The 13,696-nt window shown below is 47.8% G+C and overlaps 1 protein-coding gene across 1 annotated transcript in view; it reads right to left on the bottom strand.

Moving 5' to 3' along the window:
* Positions 1-8,155: 8,155 nt before the first annotated feature.
* The window catches only part of fam222a (family with sequence similarity 222 member A), a 58,749-nt gene continuing 53,208 nt past the window's right edge, over positions 8,156-13,696 (bottom strand). Inside the window, exon 3 of the mRNA XM_036527362.1 lies at positions 8,156-13,190. Coding sequence (XP_036383255.1) covers positions 11,704-13,190 — 1,487 coding nt within the window. The 3' untranslated portion in view covers positions 8,156-11,703. The remainder of the gene's footprint in view (positions 13,191-13,696) is intronic.

Genomic DNA, 13,696 nt, shown 5'->3' with positions numbered 1-13,696 from the left:
ACAGTGCCATCGTATTGCTTCAGAAGTTGCTTTGCTTTACATCAGACGAAATAACCTTGGCAATGGCTGGGGACATAGATCCCTTTTAATGTTAACAAATGTAGATTATAGGAATTAAAATGGGTGTAGCTGAACTCAAGTCTTCCTTGAAAAATAACACACTCATTCCTCCCTGTGAAAGGAGTAGGGGTGCAGCAGAGTCCAATCGTTTCACGTGTACAATGGTGGGAAACGTAAAAGGAAGCTTTCAAGTGGGTGCAAGAGAGAAGCTCTTCATAGCACTGCACACATCATTGCTACCATTAAGTGTTGCTCAGACATCAGATCAAACAAGCCCTTTCAAGTCACGGACAAAAAAACGACGTGTCATTTGACTTTCGCTTCCCTTCCTTTCTTTTTTCCATCTCTCTCACTGTCTGACAAACACATACTGCCAAAGCAAATGTTTACTGCCTTTGAAGGCAGACACTCAAACAATTTTCATATTCACCACTGAAATATTACACACAGGTGGGACATTTTTGATGAGCCAGACGACTCAATATGGACTGAGAGGCCTAGAAGGGCAGGAAGGGAGGTCTGTGGTCAGGCAGGCGGCCCTTTTCTCTTTGTAAGAAACAAACACACTCACACGCACACAAGCACACACACCAGCTTCAGCTGAATGCTAAAAATTCTTTTTGCCCTGAAAGCCTGGTGGCACTGTGGAATCACTGTATCCCTGTTCATTCATCTTTAGCCAATCAGGTGGCCATGTTCCATTCACAACCTCTGAACAATGCAGAAACCTCTTCCCCCTCAACCTCCTCCTGCCCTCTCAAGTTAGTGTAGGTAGTATTGTTTTCTCCCAGCCACCAGCACTTCCTGCGGCTTGCAGAGGCCCATCAATTTGCCTAGACAGTACAGGGAGAAGGGGAGGGGAGATGCCCCAGGAGAGGGAACCGCATCAATGTGAAACAAATAACCACACTCCCCAGGGATCCCTGCTTTCAAAGTGTCACTATGGCCTCATCCTAAACCTCTCAGGTTCTCCATGACAGAAAAAAAACACACACATTAATCCCCCATCTTGAATCGTGATGTGCTGATTGAAAGGTTCCAGCCCAAACCCAAAAGGCCTTGGGTCCACAGATCTTATCAACAGCCATGTTCGCAGGAGGAAGACGGAAGACTGCAAGTATACTGCGATGTAGAGGGTGGCAGTTATCAGCCAACCCCCCCTACAAGGAAGGCCTACTAAACTCACCAAAGAGATTCTAGGAGGCATGTTATTAGTGCGAGGTAAATCTGGGTGTAGGCCCACATGAAGACCTAGAATCCGATCTGAAGGAACCAAACACCAACCCTTTCCCCCCTACACGTACATACATACATCCCTGCTCCAGCTAAAGCCATGATTCAGAGAAGCTGAGTGACAGGAGAAGGCGCGGCGACGGCCCACTGGCTGCCCCGCTACGGGGGCGAGCCCTGATTTATTGTGAAATTGCCAGGGACTCAATGCGGCGTGCAGGTGAATGAGTTTTGCTAATAAGAGTCGCGTTTCTGCTCCACAGCCCCTGTCTGTCTGAGCGACCCTGTATAAAGTAGCTGCGCCGCTCGCTCCAGCGTATCGCCAGTCAGGGGGGCTTATCTGCGGTGGACTGGCGAGGACAGCCAAACTTCAAGCCCGGGGGGGTTTAGCATGGCGAGTCATTAAACATTTAAATTGAATGCTTGGAATTCTGCTGTGGCGCTTTTGCAAAATGCACTCGACCCAGACTGGGCTGTGACATGCATGCACACACAGCCCCGGACGTGCACTTCAGCGGGAATCCAACACAATAGCTAATCAGCCAATTAGCCCGCGGAGATTTCAGCCGCTCGGCCAGCGCCGAGCCGCTGAACCTGCAGGGGTATAAATAGAAGCACCTTTAGAATTTCTGCTCACACAAATTCAAGGACGGCAGTTGGGAATGGAAAAAGGGTCACAGGGGCCAGTCGGAAGTTTCCATCTGACCAAACTGTTGGTCCTGGGATTACAGAAATGTCTATCGGGACAACAGAATTGTGACCACTGGGGAGGGCAGGACTGATTACTTTGGGGGCCAACCTCAAAGTAATCAGTTTAGAAATGGGTCAAGAAGAAATGCTACTGTCCCCCCCGCAAAGGCTGTCTCCGCATTGAGATCCCACAGGAAGGCCACTGCGATTCAGCCATCTTGCTAAAGTTAAGTGTAAAGAGAGCATAATCTAAAGCTTGCCTTATCTCATCCTCTCTTTATCTAAGCCCATCTTTAGAGGTTCCTGGGGATTTGGGCTGCCGGGTTGTCCTGCCAATCTTATTCCATAAGGAATTTCATCTCGTTACACAATCAGAAAAGGCATCCCCTCTCCGTTTTTCTGCTGAATAAGGGCTTAAATTCTGCCCACTGAAAGCCCTCAAAGGGCTGCAAAGTGACACTAGTAATGTTCAACAGGAAATTACTGTTCAAACTACTTGTTGCTGTTGAAATCCAGACTTTGCCTTTCAGCAGACTGTTAGAATTCAGGTGTTGAGCCTCACGGTACTACTGGATGATACTGGGGGCTGACCAGAAACCTGCAACATTCAAACTTGTGAAGAATGTATAAATCAACCTATTTGCTATTGCAGCTGAAAGGAACACAAACCGTTTGAATCCATGCCACTGACATACAGTGATGAGCCTCGGTATCTTCAAACCAGGGATGAGCATACCCAGGAGTGTTAATTTATAAATGCTGACCTACTATGCTATATGGGGACGTGAAGTGCCTAGTTACAGACTGTGAATTAAAGAGGGTCTGGACCTAACCACCCATTAGAACATCCATTGCCAGAGCCTCCTCCTCCATTGCATTGCATGTTTTAACTGTTGAACTCACTGTTGAACTCAGTTGTGTTTCAGGCTCTTCCTGCTGTCTAAATACGGACTTTGGTTTAAGATTTCATGGGACAGGCTTTGCACAATGTGTGACCCCCTTAAGTTAACCCCTTAATTGGGGTTAAACGGGAGGGGATGAGAGTAAGCCGAAGCAATCAGAGCCGAAGCAGAGCCTGGAATGTAGAAGTTATCCGCTTTATTTACTTCAAGTCAAACAATAATAACATAACGGAGGAGAGAATAAATTAAACATCTACATCAAAATAAAGAGATTTCAGTCCTGAGATTGACAAAAAAGCAGGGGGTTGGTTTCTGAAAGTACAGTAAGATTATTCACTAAGGTACCTGGGGACAGGGTGGCGGTATTAGGAGGGGGAGGGGGGAGAGGGCAGGGTCGTTGGGGCAGGGGCAGATAAGGGTTGGAAGGGGGTTTGAAGTAAGCAGTCACAGGGAAACAAGGCTGTAGGCACATTCAAAAGTTGAAAATCCCAAGGCTAAAGATTTTACAGCTTTGTTTGAGTCAGGCTCCTTCTTTCAAAATCATAGATTTATATATATTATTAAAAAAAAGTAATATATTCTTTACACATTTATCCTGAGGAGACAAACCATTTTCAAACATAAATACAACACTGCAGGGAGAACAATAAGAGATGCTTTATAGATTTCCATTTCCATATATATTATTTTTTCCAAGGTTGCGGCACCCCCAGACTTTGGCAGCGCTGGTGCAGTGAAGATCGCTCCAGAATTGCCCCCCTCTCCTTCGCAGGGACATTCTGAATCACACAATAACAAAAGTAAGATAAAAATCCCCAGACTCTTGTGTTTGCGATGGCTGCTGTGATGAAAAGTACCAATAAGATGATGAATGGAGGGGAAAAAAAAACTTAAAGCTGCATCAAAGCATAGTTACATAGTAACATTAAAGAAATGCAACTGCACACGCAACTTAAAATATGAATTGGCTTCCTTTGTTCTCATCTCGGTAAATGAGCATTTTGACAAAGGGAACAAGAGGATTCTGCTGGCTCATGTGCACCAGAGCACCTCAGATCACTGGATGTGATGCACAGGGTCAGCTTGAAAGCACACATATGTTTGTGTCTTCGCCTTCTCTGGCTAACATCGTAATTTTATTATGTTTTAAACAGCGGCATTTGAGCAAAACAAAGAAAATGTGCCAAGTTTCACATGAGTAAAGGACAGAGCCAGTGAAGAGGGAACGCAGGGTCTTTAGCAGACAAAGCCCTTTCAGGTACAAATGGATTGGAGGATCAGCAAGTCTCAAATTTAGAGAAGGACTCTCCACTCATCTCCCCCTCTGTTCAAGCAGCAGTCTTCAGCACCAAGACAGAACAGTACATTCTGACAAACCAGTGAGTATACAGCCTGCAGCCAGCTATCCGTCAGCAAAGCAGCCGAGTGTCACTGCCCATATACAGCAACGTGCGCGTGAGCTGGCAGCCTCGTTGGGTGACACAACGTTAAGTAGCACACTCCATCTGCGACGTCCAAAAACCACATAACCGTCCCCTTATTCTTTTTTCTTTTTTTTTTTTTTGCTTTAGCGGAATGTCATAAAGGACAGTGGCCCTGCGGCCCGCTGAGCGATAAGAGATGATATGGTTGCGAACGCCAACCCCGGCACGTAGTGCCGCGAGCGGACACAAGAGTGCCCGTGCCCTCCGAATGCAGGCGTGCCGGCGGAGGCGAGAGGTAGATGGGAAGCGATGGGAGGAGATGATGAGTGGGCGCGCTGGGCCTGGGGGACGGAGCCAAGGCCCCGTTCCAGCTTCTCCTCGGGCCTGGGGATTAGAGTGGTGGCGTGCATGTGCCGGGGGGACAGTCACCCCATTTGTCCGCACGCGGGCCCGGGAGGGAGTGCCGATCTCCACAGAGCAAGCAGCTGCCCTTGTTTTTCTGCCTCTCGATATTTTTTTTTTTTTTGGGGTGGGGGCCCTGCCCAGCCCGTCGTGCCCTTTCTCCTCGTTCATTCTGCCCCAGGCTTGCTCGCCACTGCTACCTGGCAGTTTCTGTTGGGGCAAACATGGGACACACCCAGCCTAGGTCAAGGCTCATGGCTTGACTGGCCTAAGGAATTTGCCACTGTATTACCACTGTTTGTCCGACACATATTATCAGCCCCCCTCACACACAAACACATGTGTTAAAAGCTTTCAAAAAAAACCCTCACAAGAAGGCCATATGCATCTGTCCCAACAACGGGAGAGCACAGGGAAGATAAAAGGGATCCTGAAATGTTAAAAAAGGCAATCATCCAAATTCTTTATTTCTGGACAAAGAATACACCTCTCAAATTGTATTCTTCTAAAACAGGACTGCCAAGGTCTTCGGGGGCCCTCTCAAGCTGTTTAATGACTAGGCAGGTCATTCCACTCAACAGAAAAGCTCCAATCATTTATAAAGGCAAATCAGAAAGGGGGCCTTTAAACAGCTGAGTCTAACAAACCCCTCCCACCAATGAGGCCCTCCAATCAACTGCATCCAAGGAACCAATTGTAAATGATTGAATGCGCGATTAAACTACACCTGCCTATCAACGGCCTTGGGACTCTCCTTGGAGTTCATTTCTTTCACTCTCTATTTTATTCACCCTAACAAATTGGAGATGAAAAATGGGTAGAAAAGATACAAGTAATGAGCCAGCTTGTGAACCCCCACCCCCCACCCCCACCGCCTTTAGCCTTTCCTCCTGGTCTCTGAGGACCCTCTCGCTCTCCTTGTTCCTCGTGCCCTTGAAATGCTTGAAATGTTGATAAAAACGAGTTGAGAGGAATGTGTGTGAGCTGAGGTCTTGCGGAAAGCTGATTAGCGGCTGTCCCCAGGGCCATAGGGGGATAAACAAGAGATAGGCCGGCCAACGCCGGCTCTCACGCTATACCCTCCGAGTGGGCCGGTGTATACATCCACTTGCACCAGCAGGTCTCAAAAGGACCAACTCAGACTCAACCTGACATAATATTGAAGGAAAAAAAAAAACAGATCCAGGAGCATGCATCTTTCTAGACCATACCCAGACCCAACACTAGAGGGGGATAATTTGCAATGGGACATTTTAAGTTGGGCTTCAGTTTCAAAGAATCCATAACAAAGAGTGTGGGAATAAACTGCAACATAATTCTCATTCCCAGTTAATCTATTGTATTCTGTTTGGTACAGATATTCATATATGGAGGTACAAATGCATTCCTTTCCATCCTCCATGTCATTTTTGGAAGGACTCTATGCTGCAAATATGCTGCAGCTCTCCAAAGCGCAGTCCTTTGTGAAAATGACTGGCAAAAAATAAGTGAGCCTGTAGCAGTAGAGGAAATTTATCAATGACATGTTCCTCCCATGAAAATGTGCACATCCTACAGACTGCTCCTCTTTTTCTCGCCTTTCACTTCTGCTTCAGAAGCCCACTGCAGCCACAACAGGAACTTATGCTGTATTTCAGTCTCCCCCACCTACATACACACTCGCTTTCAAGTGACTGAGTGGACAGTGGTCAAGTGGTAAGGCCTCACAGGGGTGAAGCAACACAGGCGTTGTGAAATTAGAGCGAGAGAAGTATGTGGAGGGTCACCAGAAGAAAAAAATCCCACCACATTCCAAAGAGAAAAATACTTCTTTTATTCTAGCACCAACCTGAATTTCACAAGTATTCTGTCCCTCAGGAGCTAATAAAATAAAAACTGTGGTGGTGTGCCAGAGATGGTAAACTCTTTGCTACAGCAAAGACTGGAGTGGCCCAGTTCACCCTTGGCCTTCAGGGTGGAGGTGGAAGGGGGTGTTGTCGAATGTGGAGCCGAGTCACAGGCCGCGGGACTGGAACCGGCACCAGCAACGCAGCAATTATCCTGATTACCAAATAGGGCGCTCCAATGCTTCAGGGCTGCTCTGACCCGCTCTCCCAGAACGACGTGTCACAGAACACATACTCCCCCCCCCCCAAAGATCTGCACAGCCTGTGCATAATCTGACATGAGACAAACCCCACCAATCAAACAAAACCCGGCTTTCAAAGGGAGCTTTCAGAAGAGAGGGGGCCCTCAGAGACCAGAGCATAGCCACGGATGAACGCCTGTCCCCGAACTTGGCATCTCCGTTTGTTTAAGCGCTGAGCACTAAGTCTGTTGAAGGCGCTTGGCCTGAGGAGGGGCGGGGGTGGGGGGGGTGGGGGGGGTTTAGATAACGACTCGCCATATGTCACTGTGCTTCAACAGCTGAGAGAGCCCAGTGTGGAGGAGCTGCGGGTAGAAATCTATTTGGAATTTAATACCATTATCCCAGTGCGGGCCGCACGCCCATTGTCCGGGGAAGGAATCCGCTTGCTCTGCGAGAATGGGACGAGGTTACGGTGGGCGGAATACATTCCCCCCCAGACAGGCACAGAACCACAGAAAGCCCAGAGCCCCAAAGAGACATCATGGAGCCTCTGCATCCCCAAAATAAAGACGGAGGCCCCCCTCCCTCCAATCCACAATCACTGAAAAGGACGCATGACTTGCTACAGCAGTGACAAGATTGCAGTCTCCAAGTTAGCGCAACGCAAGGAAAAATAGCTATGTGGTGGGACAAAAATTGAATAATGGAATGAAATTTTGCAATTTAAAAAAATCATTTCGGTTATCAATGCCCCGGCCCAGCACCATCGTTTGATAATAAAAATGAAGAGGTCTCATTTCCTCAGCAGAGCGAAATCCCATATACCCCAGCATCACCAGCTAGAGTCTTTGACAGAAACACCCCCCGCTGACTCAGCTAAAACATCAAAACCGCACTTTGGGGCAGGACAAGAGAGCTTAGGAGTTGAGATCCCACACTGGAGTCCTACCAGGAGGGGGGAAGGAAAGAGGAGGGAAAGAAAGCCCCCTCCCAACTTCCAGTAGATCCATTTACAATAACAAGACAAAAAGCAACAGAGATAAAAGATGACAGGAGGGAAGGAAAACCAAAAGCAGGCCCCGAGGGACACGACAAGAGAAATTTCTTTTCAGCTGACAAAGATCTGAAAGAAATCCGCAACCACACCCAAATCCTAAGAGACCACTCTGGCCAGCTTGAGAGTCTTTGATGACATTTCTGAGTGAAAGCTAGCAAGGAAGCATGGTCTCAGTCTACTCATTTGATCATCTGATCCTAAGTTGGAAAGAAATCAGTAAATCTAAATAAAATCTTCAAACTCCTCCATAACGCAATCACTGACTTATACTTGTCTTAATACGAAAAAGGTATTCATTTGATCTTTACCTTCATCTCCTGGTCAATTATGCATGCGTTATGTATGTAGAATTATTTACCGAAGAATTAAATGAGGCCCCCTCATGCATATTACATATGCCATTAAACTAAATTTCCAGCGGTAAGTGGTTCAATGGAAAGTTCAGAAAGCAACAAAATGAAGTTACACTTCAGATCGAATGCAGAGAGAGGAAGTATTACCGGAAGGTGTGGAGATTTTACATTTACATTCTATGTGTATTACCCTCGCCTCCAATCAATATGGGAGTTAATCGCAACCCAAAGAATATGAACTGTGGATCAATAACGTCCCCAGGAAATGGCCAACACAACTCATTTCAAAACCAAGGCATGCCTCCCCTCCCTAGCCCGCACTGACCAAAGATTCTTAGTATGATTGGCTCCTGCAGGAGATCTGTGCCAAAACATCACCCAGGTTAGGCTTTACAGGAAAAGGGTTAGAGCAAAGAGCTCCGTTACAGCGGAGTTAACGAAAGACAACCATGTCAAGTGAAGGGTTTAATATGTGCTTAGTTTTACTTGCAAAGAAGATTGGATTTGTAGGCGGATGCGTCTCTGTAAAGCTGTGTAGTAGCTCTATGAGAAATTCACAACACAAAACTGCGGCAGGGGTATTAAGCCCATGCAACAACCCAAAAGATTAAACCGTATCATTAAGGCGGCTTATGGGGAGCAAGCACAGGGGCTGGGTATTCAACAGCCCACTCGCTCCGTCAGCTTTCCAAGACAGTGCTGCTTTTACATAAACTATTAGCTTATTAGTTCCAAGGTCCTCTTTTTTTTCTCTTCGCTGGCAGGGATATTTATTAACAGAAAATCAAATTAAGCATTCCACGTTTGCATTGTCTGAAGGTGGAAAACAAGATCCAATTAATTCCTTTCAGGGAGTCCAGCGTTTTTCCTTTGCAGTTGCTCCAAATCTATCTGCAGGGTGTTCTTTTTTATGGATATTCATGGTTTGGGAACAGGGGTGAGGCGAATGCGCGGCTCCTACCGCGGCGCTGCGATATGATGAATGCGCTCGCGGTGTTGTTGCAGAGTGGCAAGATAATAAGTTGGTTCGGTCTCCGAGGCTCCGTCATAAAACACGAGTGTTTATGAAGTCATATATTCACGCGTGCACTCACGCAGAAAAGCACGATTCTGCTCAAGAGCACCGCCGACGCCCTTTGTTGAGTTCCCAAAGTTATAAGGAATTTCTTTTGATTCACGAGCGTTGTTTTGCGAGCTCCCACAATAACGTTTCCCCACACTGCTGAAAAAACCCCGATAGCAGGGATCAGCACAAATCATCAGGGCTGTAGCATTTACTCATGCTGCTTTCATAGGACTGGCTTATTAGAAGCGAGAACAACAAAGATTGTGTCTGCGTCCTGAAAATGTTCTTAAATGTGACTTGTTTTACATGGCAATTAAAAAGGGAGGGACATGCAATCATTCCACACAACTCGACTTCTGGTGAAAGTCTGGATGAACGTTAGCACAGTTGTAACTAAATTGTATCATTTCAGCCTCTTAACATTTTGCCTAAGGAGAATGCTACCTATCTGAAGTGAAATTAATTTCATGTGCTGCTAAAATCTGGCTGACGAGAAAAGCCCTAATTGGAACAGAGAACTGAGGCTCTGATCCAGTTCTTTACTTTATCTTCCATTACAGTCCAACAAGGCATTCAGTTTGAAAACTTAATTTAAGTGCAACGCTGAACATTCATAGGAAGGTCGCAGTCATAAATATTTCAGGGTTCTGACCTGAGAGCCGCTGTCAGACTTTGGCCCTGTGCATTGCATTCAGTGCAAAGGAGGATGACTCCTTTAAAAAACTGCCAGGAAAAATGGTGCATCACTTCTGCTCTGACCATTCCCATATTCAGTTCCCAAAAATACACCACCCTCACCCTCAGGTCCATCACAACCAGCTCCTTCGGTAGGTTAAAGCCCTGCTAGATGATGAGTGAGATGAGCGAGATGAGTGAGTAGCACACAAATTATTCCAGTTATAAGCACAACCTGTCTTGGCTTGCTCTTTTACCCCACTGCAGGACAGGGGAGAGCTGAGGGAGGTGGATGATGTTCTCCATATCCTCTCAAAAAGCCTGAGAGACGAAGTTCACGGTCCCCTGTACCACGTCTGCCAATGAAGTGAGCCGAGCCACAGGGGTTGGCCGGCTAGTTTTTTTTTTTTTCTCTAGACTGGCACTACTAAAGGTCCCTAGTTGGTCCTCTCTCCTGGGGTCAAAGCTCACATGTTTTTATCCCACGATCTCCCCCCGTAGAAGAACCCTAAATGATGCTTCAGAATGACAGATTGGGGGGGAGGTCAATTTAATACCTTAAAAGCTCTGAAAAAATGAACAAAAAAGCTTAGGTAACAAAAAAAAAAAAAAAAACATCCAAGCAGCACACCACAAACACAAGAGTCATGTTGTAGTATTTTGTATAGGGTGAGTCAGATGGGGTGGGGGGGGGGGACGTTGGGGAAAGGGAGGCCGCTAATGGTCAGCCTCCTATTAATAACATTCTTCATTTGTGACACTTCTGAACCTTTTTGTTACTTTTTTGTGGTTTTAAGGTTACGTGTAGTTTCCAGTGCTGGTTACCAGAGCAAGCCGTCCTGCTCACGGTTCCTATGGAACCAAAGCAGTGATGAAGCCTTGCAACTCGTACACCAGAAGCTGCAGCCAGAGGAAGAATATACAAACCAACTAAAAAAAATGGAAAAACTAAGCATTATCAGACACTTTTTCCCCTTAGCAGCCAACGCATATTGTATACCTACAAATATATAAAACAACAAAAAATAGGTTCAAGTATTCAAGTTTCTTAAATATATTGTATGTCCATACCACCCCACTCCAACCTCCCAATCTGTTTACTAGCTTCTTTAACTCCAAACAGTGCAATTTGAATACAATTACTATCATTATCATTTTTCTTAAGCACAATGATTCTTACAACATTTCAAAGTACTGATTTCATGACCATCAAATCTTAGCAACATTTTACATTTTGTTTGTGTGTGTGTATTTTCCTGGAGTTACTCAAGCAGTCTTGACCCATGCCCCTTTGGAATACAAAGGTAACAATGAAGGTCCAGACTCTCCGTTGTGGGTGGCTAGGGTTGTGGGGAGAGGAGGTTGTGTGCACGTCATGTCAAGCCTTGAATCTTGTCACAAAGTTTAATCAAATCAAAAAAAAAATCCACAAATAAAAAAAGAAAAAAAAAACCTCAAAACTAAGATAGAAAATCAACGAGCAAATCCCTGTTGGCAAACCACACCACGGAACTTCCGATTGGCCCACGCGGAAATAACCCTCCCCCTCCCTCCCCAGCCAATCGTTCTTACTTTTACACCTTCGCACCCCTTGCCACTGATGCCAGGACCCCTCCGCTCCACAGCAAGCCTAACCCCTCTGAGCCCTCTGTCCTCTTAAAGCAGTGCCAATCACACATATATCTATTGATTTATAATAAAGATCTCCTCTTCTGTGTCTTTGTTTGTCTTCAATTAAGATTTTTTTTTTTTCATTCTTCCCGGCGTCGCAGTTTCTTATCTGTAAACCGGCAGCCGGATGTGCGCATGCTGGTGGTCCAACAGCCGCGGCACGGCAACAGTCTCGTACCCTTTGCCCAACATCTGCTCCTTGATGCACGGGGGGTGGATGTCATTGATCAGGTACTCCAGTGACTGCAGACTGCTGCTCAGGATGGAGGTGTTGCACAGGCTCTTGCTGGGCAAACTGCAGCAGAGGCCTCCGCCACTGTCTATGGGGGGGTGATGATGATGATGATGGTGGTGGTGGTGGTGATGGTGGGGAGGGAAGCCCAGGTCTCGGTGCCCAGTGCCCGGACCTCCTGTGTTCGTCCCCGGCAGCTCCTGAGGGTTGTAACAGTCGCTGTCGGGGGTCACCAGCACGCTGTTCCAGGGGGGAGCGAAGTACTGGCCCACGGAGAAGTTGCCGTGCATGCCAACGCAGTTCAAAGGGGAAGAGCTGACCTTGTCCAGCCCGCCCCCACTTGCACTGGCAAGGGGGTAGGGCCTGGAGGAGACCTGGGCACCGCCCACCACCACTCCAGCCCCGCCCCCGGGAGCGCACGTCTCCGGAGACTTGCTGATGGCTCCGCCTCCCCCACTGCCACCACTGTACATCCGGAGCACTGCCTGCTGCTGCTGCTGCTGCTGTTGGTGGTGCTGCTGCTGTTGCTGCTGCTGTTGCTGCTGCTGGTGCTGCTGCTGTTTCTGCTGCCACAGGATGTAATCCATACTGTCCACGTAGGCCCCGGCCTTGACCATCTCTGCGCCCTGGGTGGGCAGTACTGCTCCAGCGTATGCCAAGCTGCCCTGGGGCACCATGCCCACGGCAAAGCCCCCGCCCGAGGAGTTGGAGGACGCGGCCGCTGCAGCCGTGGCCTGCTTGGAGGGGCTAGGGTTGGCTGGCGTGGCAACCACCACCCCCTGGCACACCTGCTGCAGGGCCTGGGCCTGGCAGTGCTGGTTGATCTGATAGATGATGCTCTGAATGGAGGGGAGATTGGATTGGGGGGGTAGGGTCAGACCTCGGCCTCCTGTGATGGGGATCACCGAAGCCGCCACCGTGACATTGGGGGGTACCGACATTGCGGGGGCCTCGGGGGGCTTGGGCGGCCCTGTGTGGTACGTCATCTGGCCGTGGCCGTGGGCTAAAGTGCTGCTGTTGGGTGGTGGATAAGGGGCCACTGCAATTTGGGCCGGGGAGAGCTTAGTCCGCCTGCCCTCAGAGTTCTTGAGCACGCCCTTGGCCGTGGGCGTGGAGGAGGCCTTGACGATCGCCAGCAGGCCCTGGTAGCCGCCCGTGTGGAGGTGCGGGTAGGGGCTGTAGCGCTGGCCCGTAGTGTCGTAGCCGTTGACAGTCCGATTAAGGTGCTTGTGCTGTGGGACCCTGATGTTGGTGGGGAAGATCTTGATGGACAGCGGGCTGTTGGCGGTCTTCTGTGCGTAGGCATCGAGCTCAGCCACGCTGGGATACCGTGGGGAGTGCGTGGGAGCCGCCAGCTCACCTGCGAGGCAAGCACAGAAATGGCTGTGAATGGGACAAGGTATATCACCACAGGAAATTAATCTCCAGGGACTCTTACACCAAGGGGCAAGTGAGACATTTAATTCATACAAGTTGTTCTTTTTTCCCCCCATTGCAGCACATGTACTATTGTTAGCTTGGTCAGGCTGCACAGAATAAACACTGCAAATTAAACCTGGGATCAGTGTGGAACATCAAATTCTGTCCACCATCATGGTCCCGAGATTCACAACAACAAGCACAATGCTGCACCATAAAGCGTGATGTAGAAACACAGCAATAAAAAAAACCCAGCCAAAACAGCTCCAGACAAGAAAACTTTACAATCGTCTAGCAAACAAGACATTTACCGAGCATTTCTTCCTTAATTCTCTCTCCATCTCTCTTATCCCTTATTTCTTTCCGTGGAAGTTCATCCCTAGACAAATGCATCTTTTTAAAAACTCATTCTGTCGAAGGAGACACCTCAGGCACTGTTAAATCAGT

The sequence above is a fragment of the Megalops cyprinoides genome, chromosome 4, assembly GCF_013368585.1.
Source record: "Megalops cyprinoides isolate fMegCyp1 chromosome 4, fMegCyp1.pri, whole genome shotgun sequence".
Taxonomy (NCBI): Eukaryota; Metazoa; Chordata; class Actinopteri; order Elopiformes; family Megalopidae; genus Megalops; species Megalops cyprinoides.
Note: the sequence above shows the minus strand (reverse complement) of the source record. Positions and strands in the feature narration are given on the sequence as shown.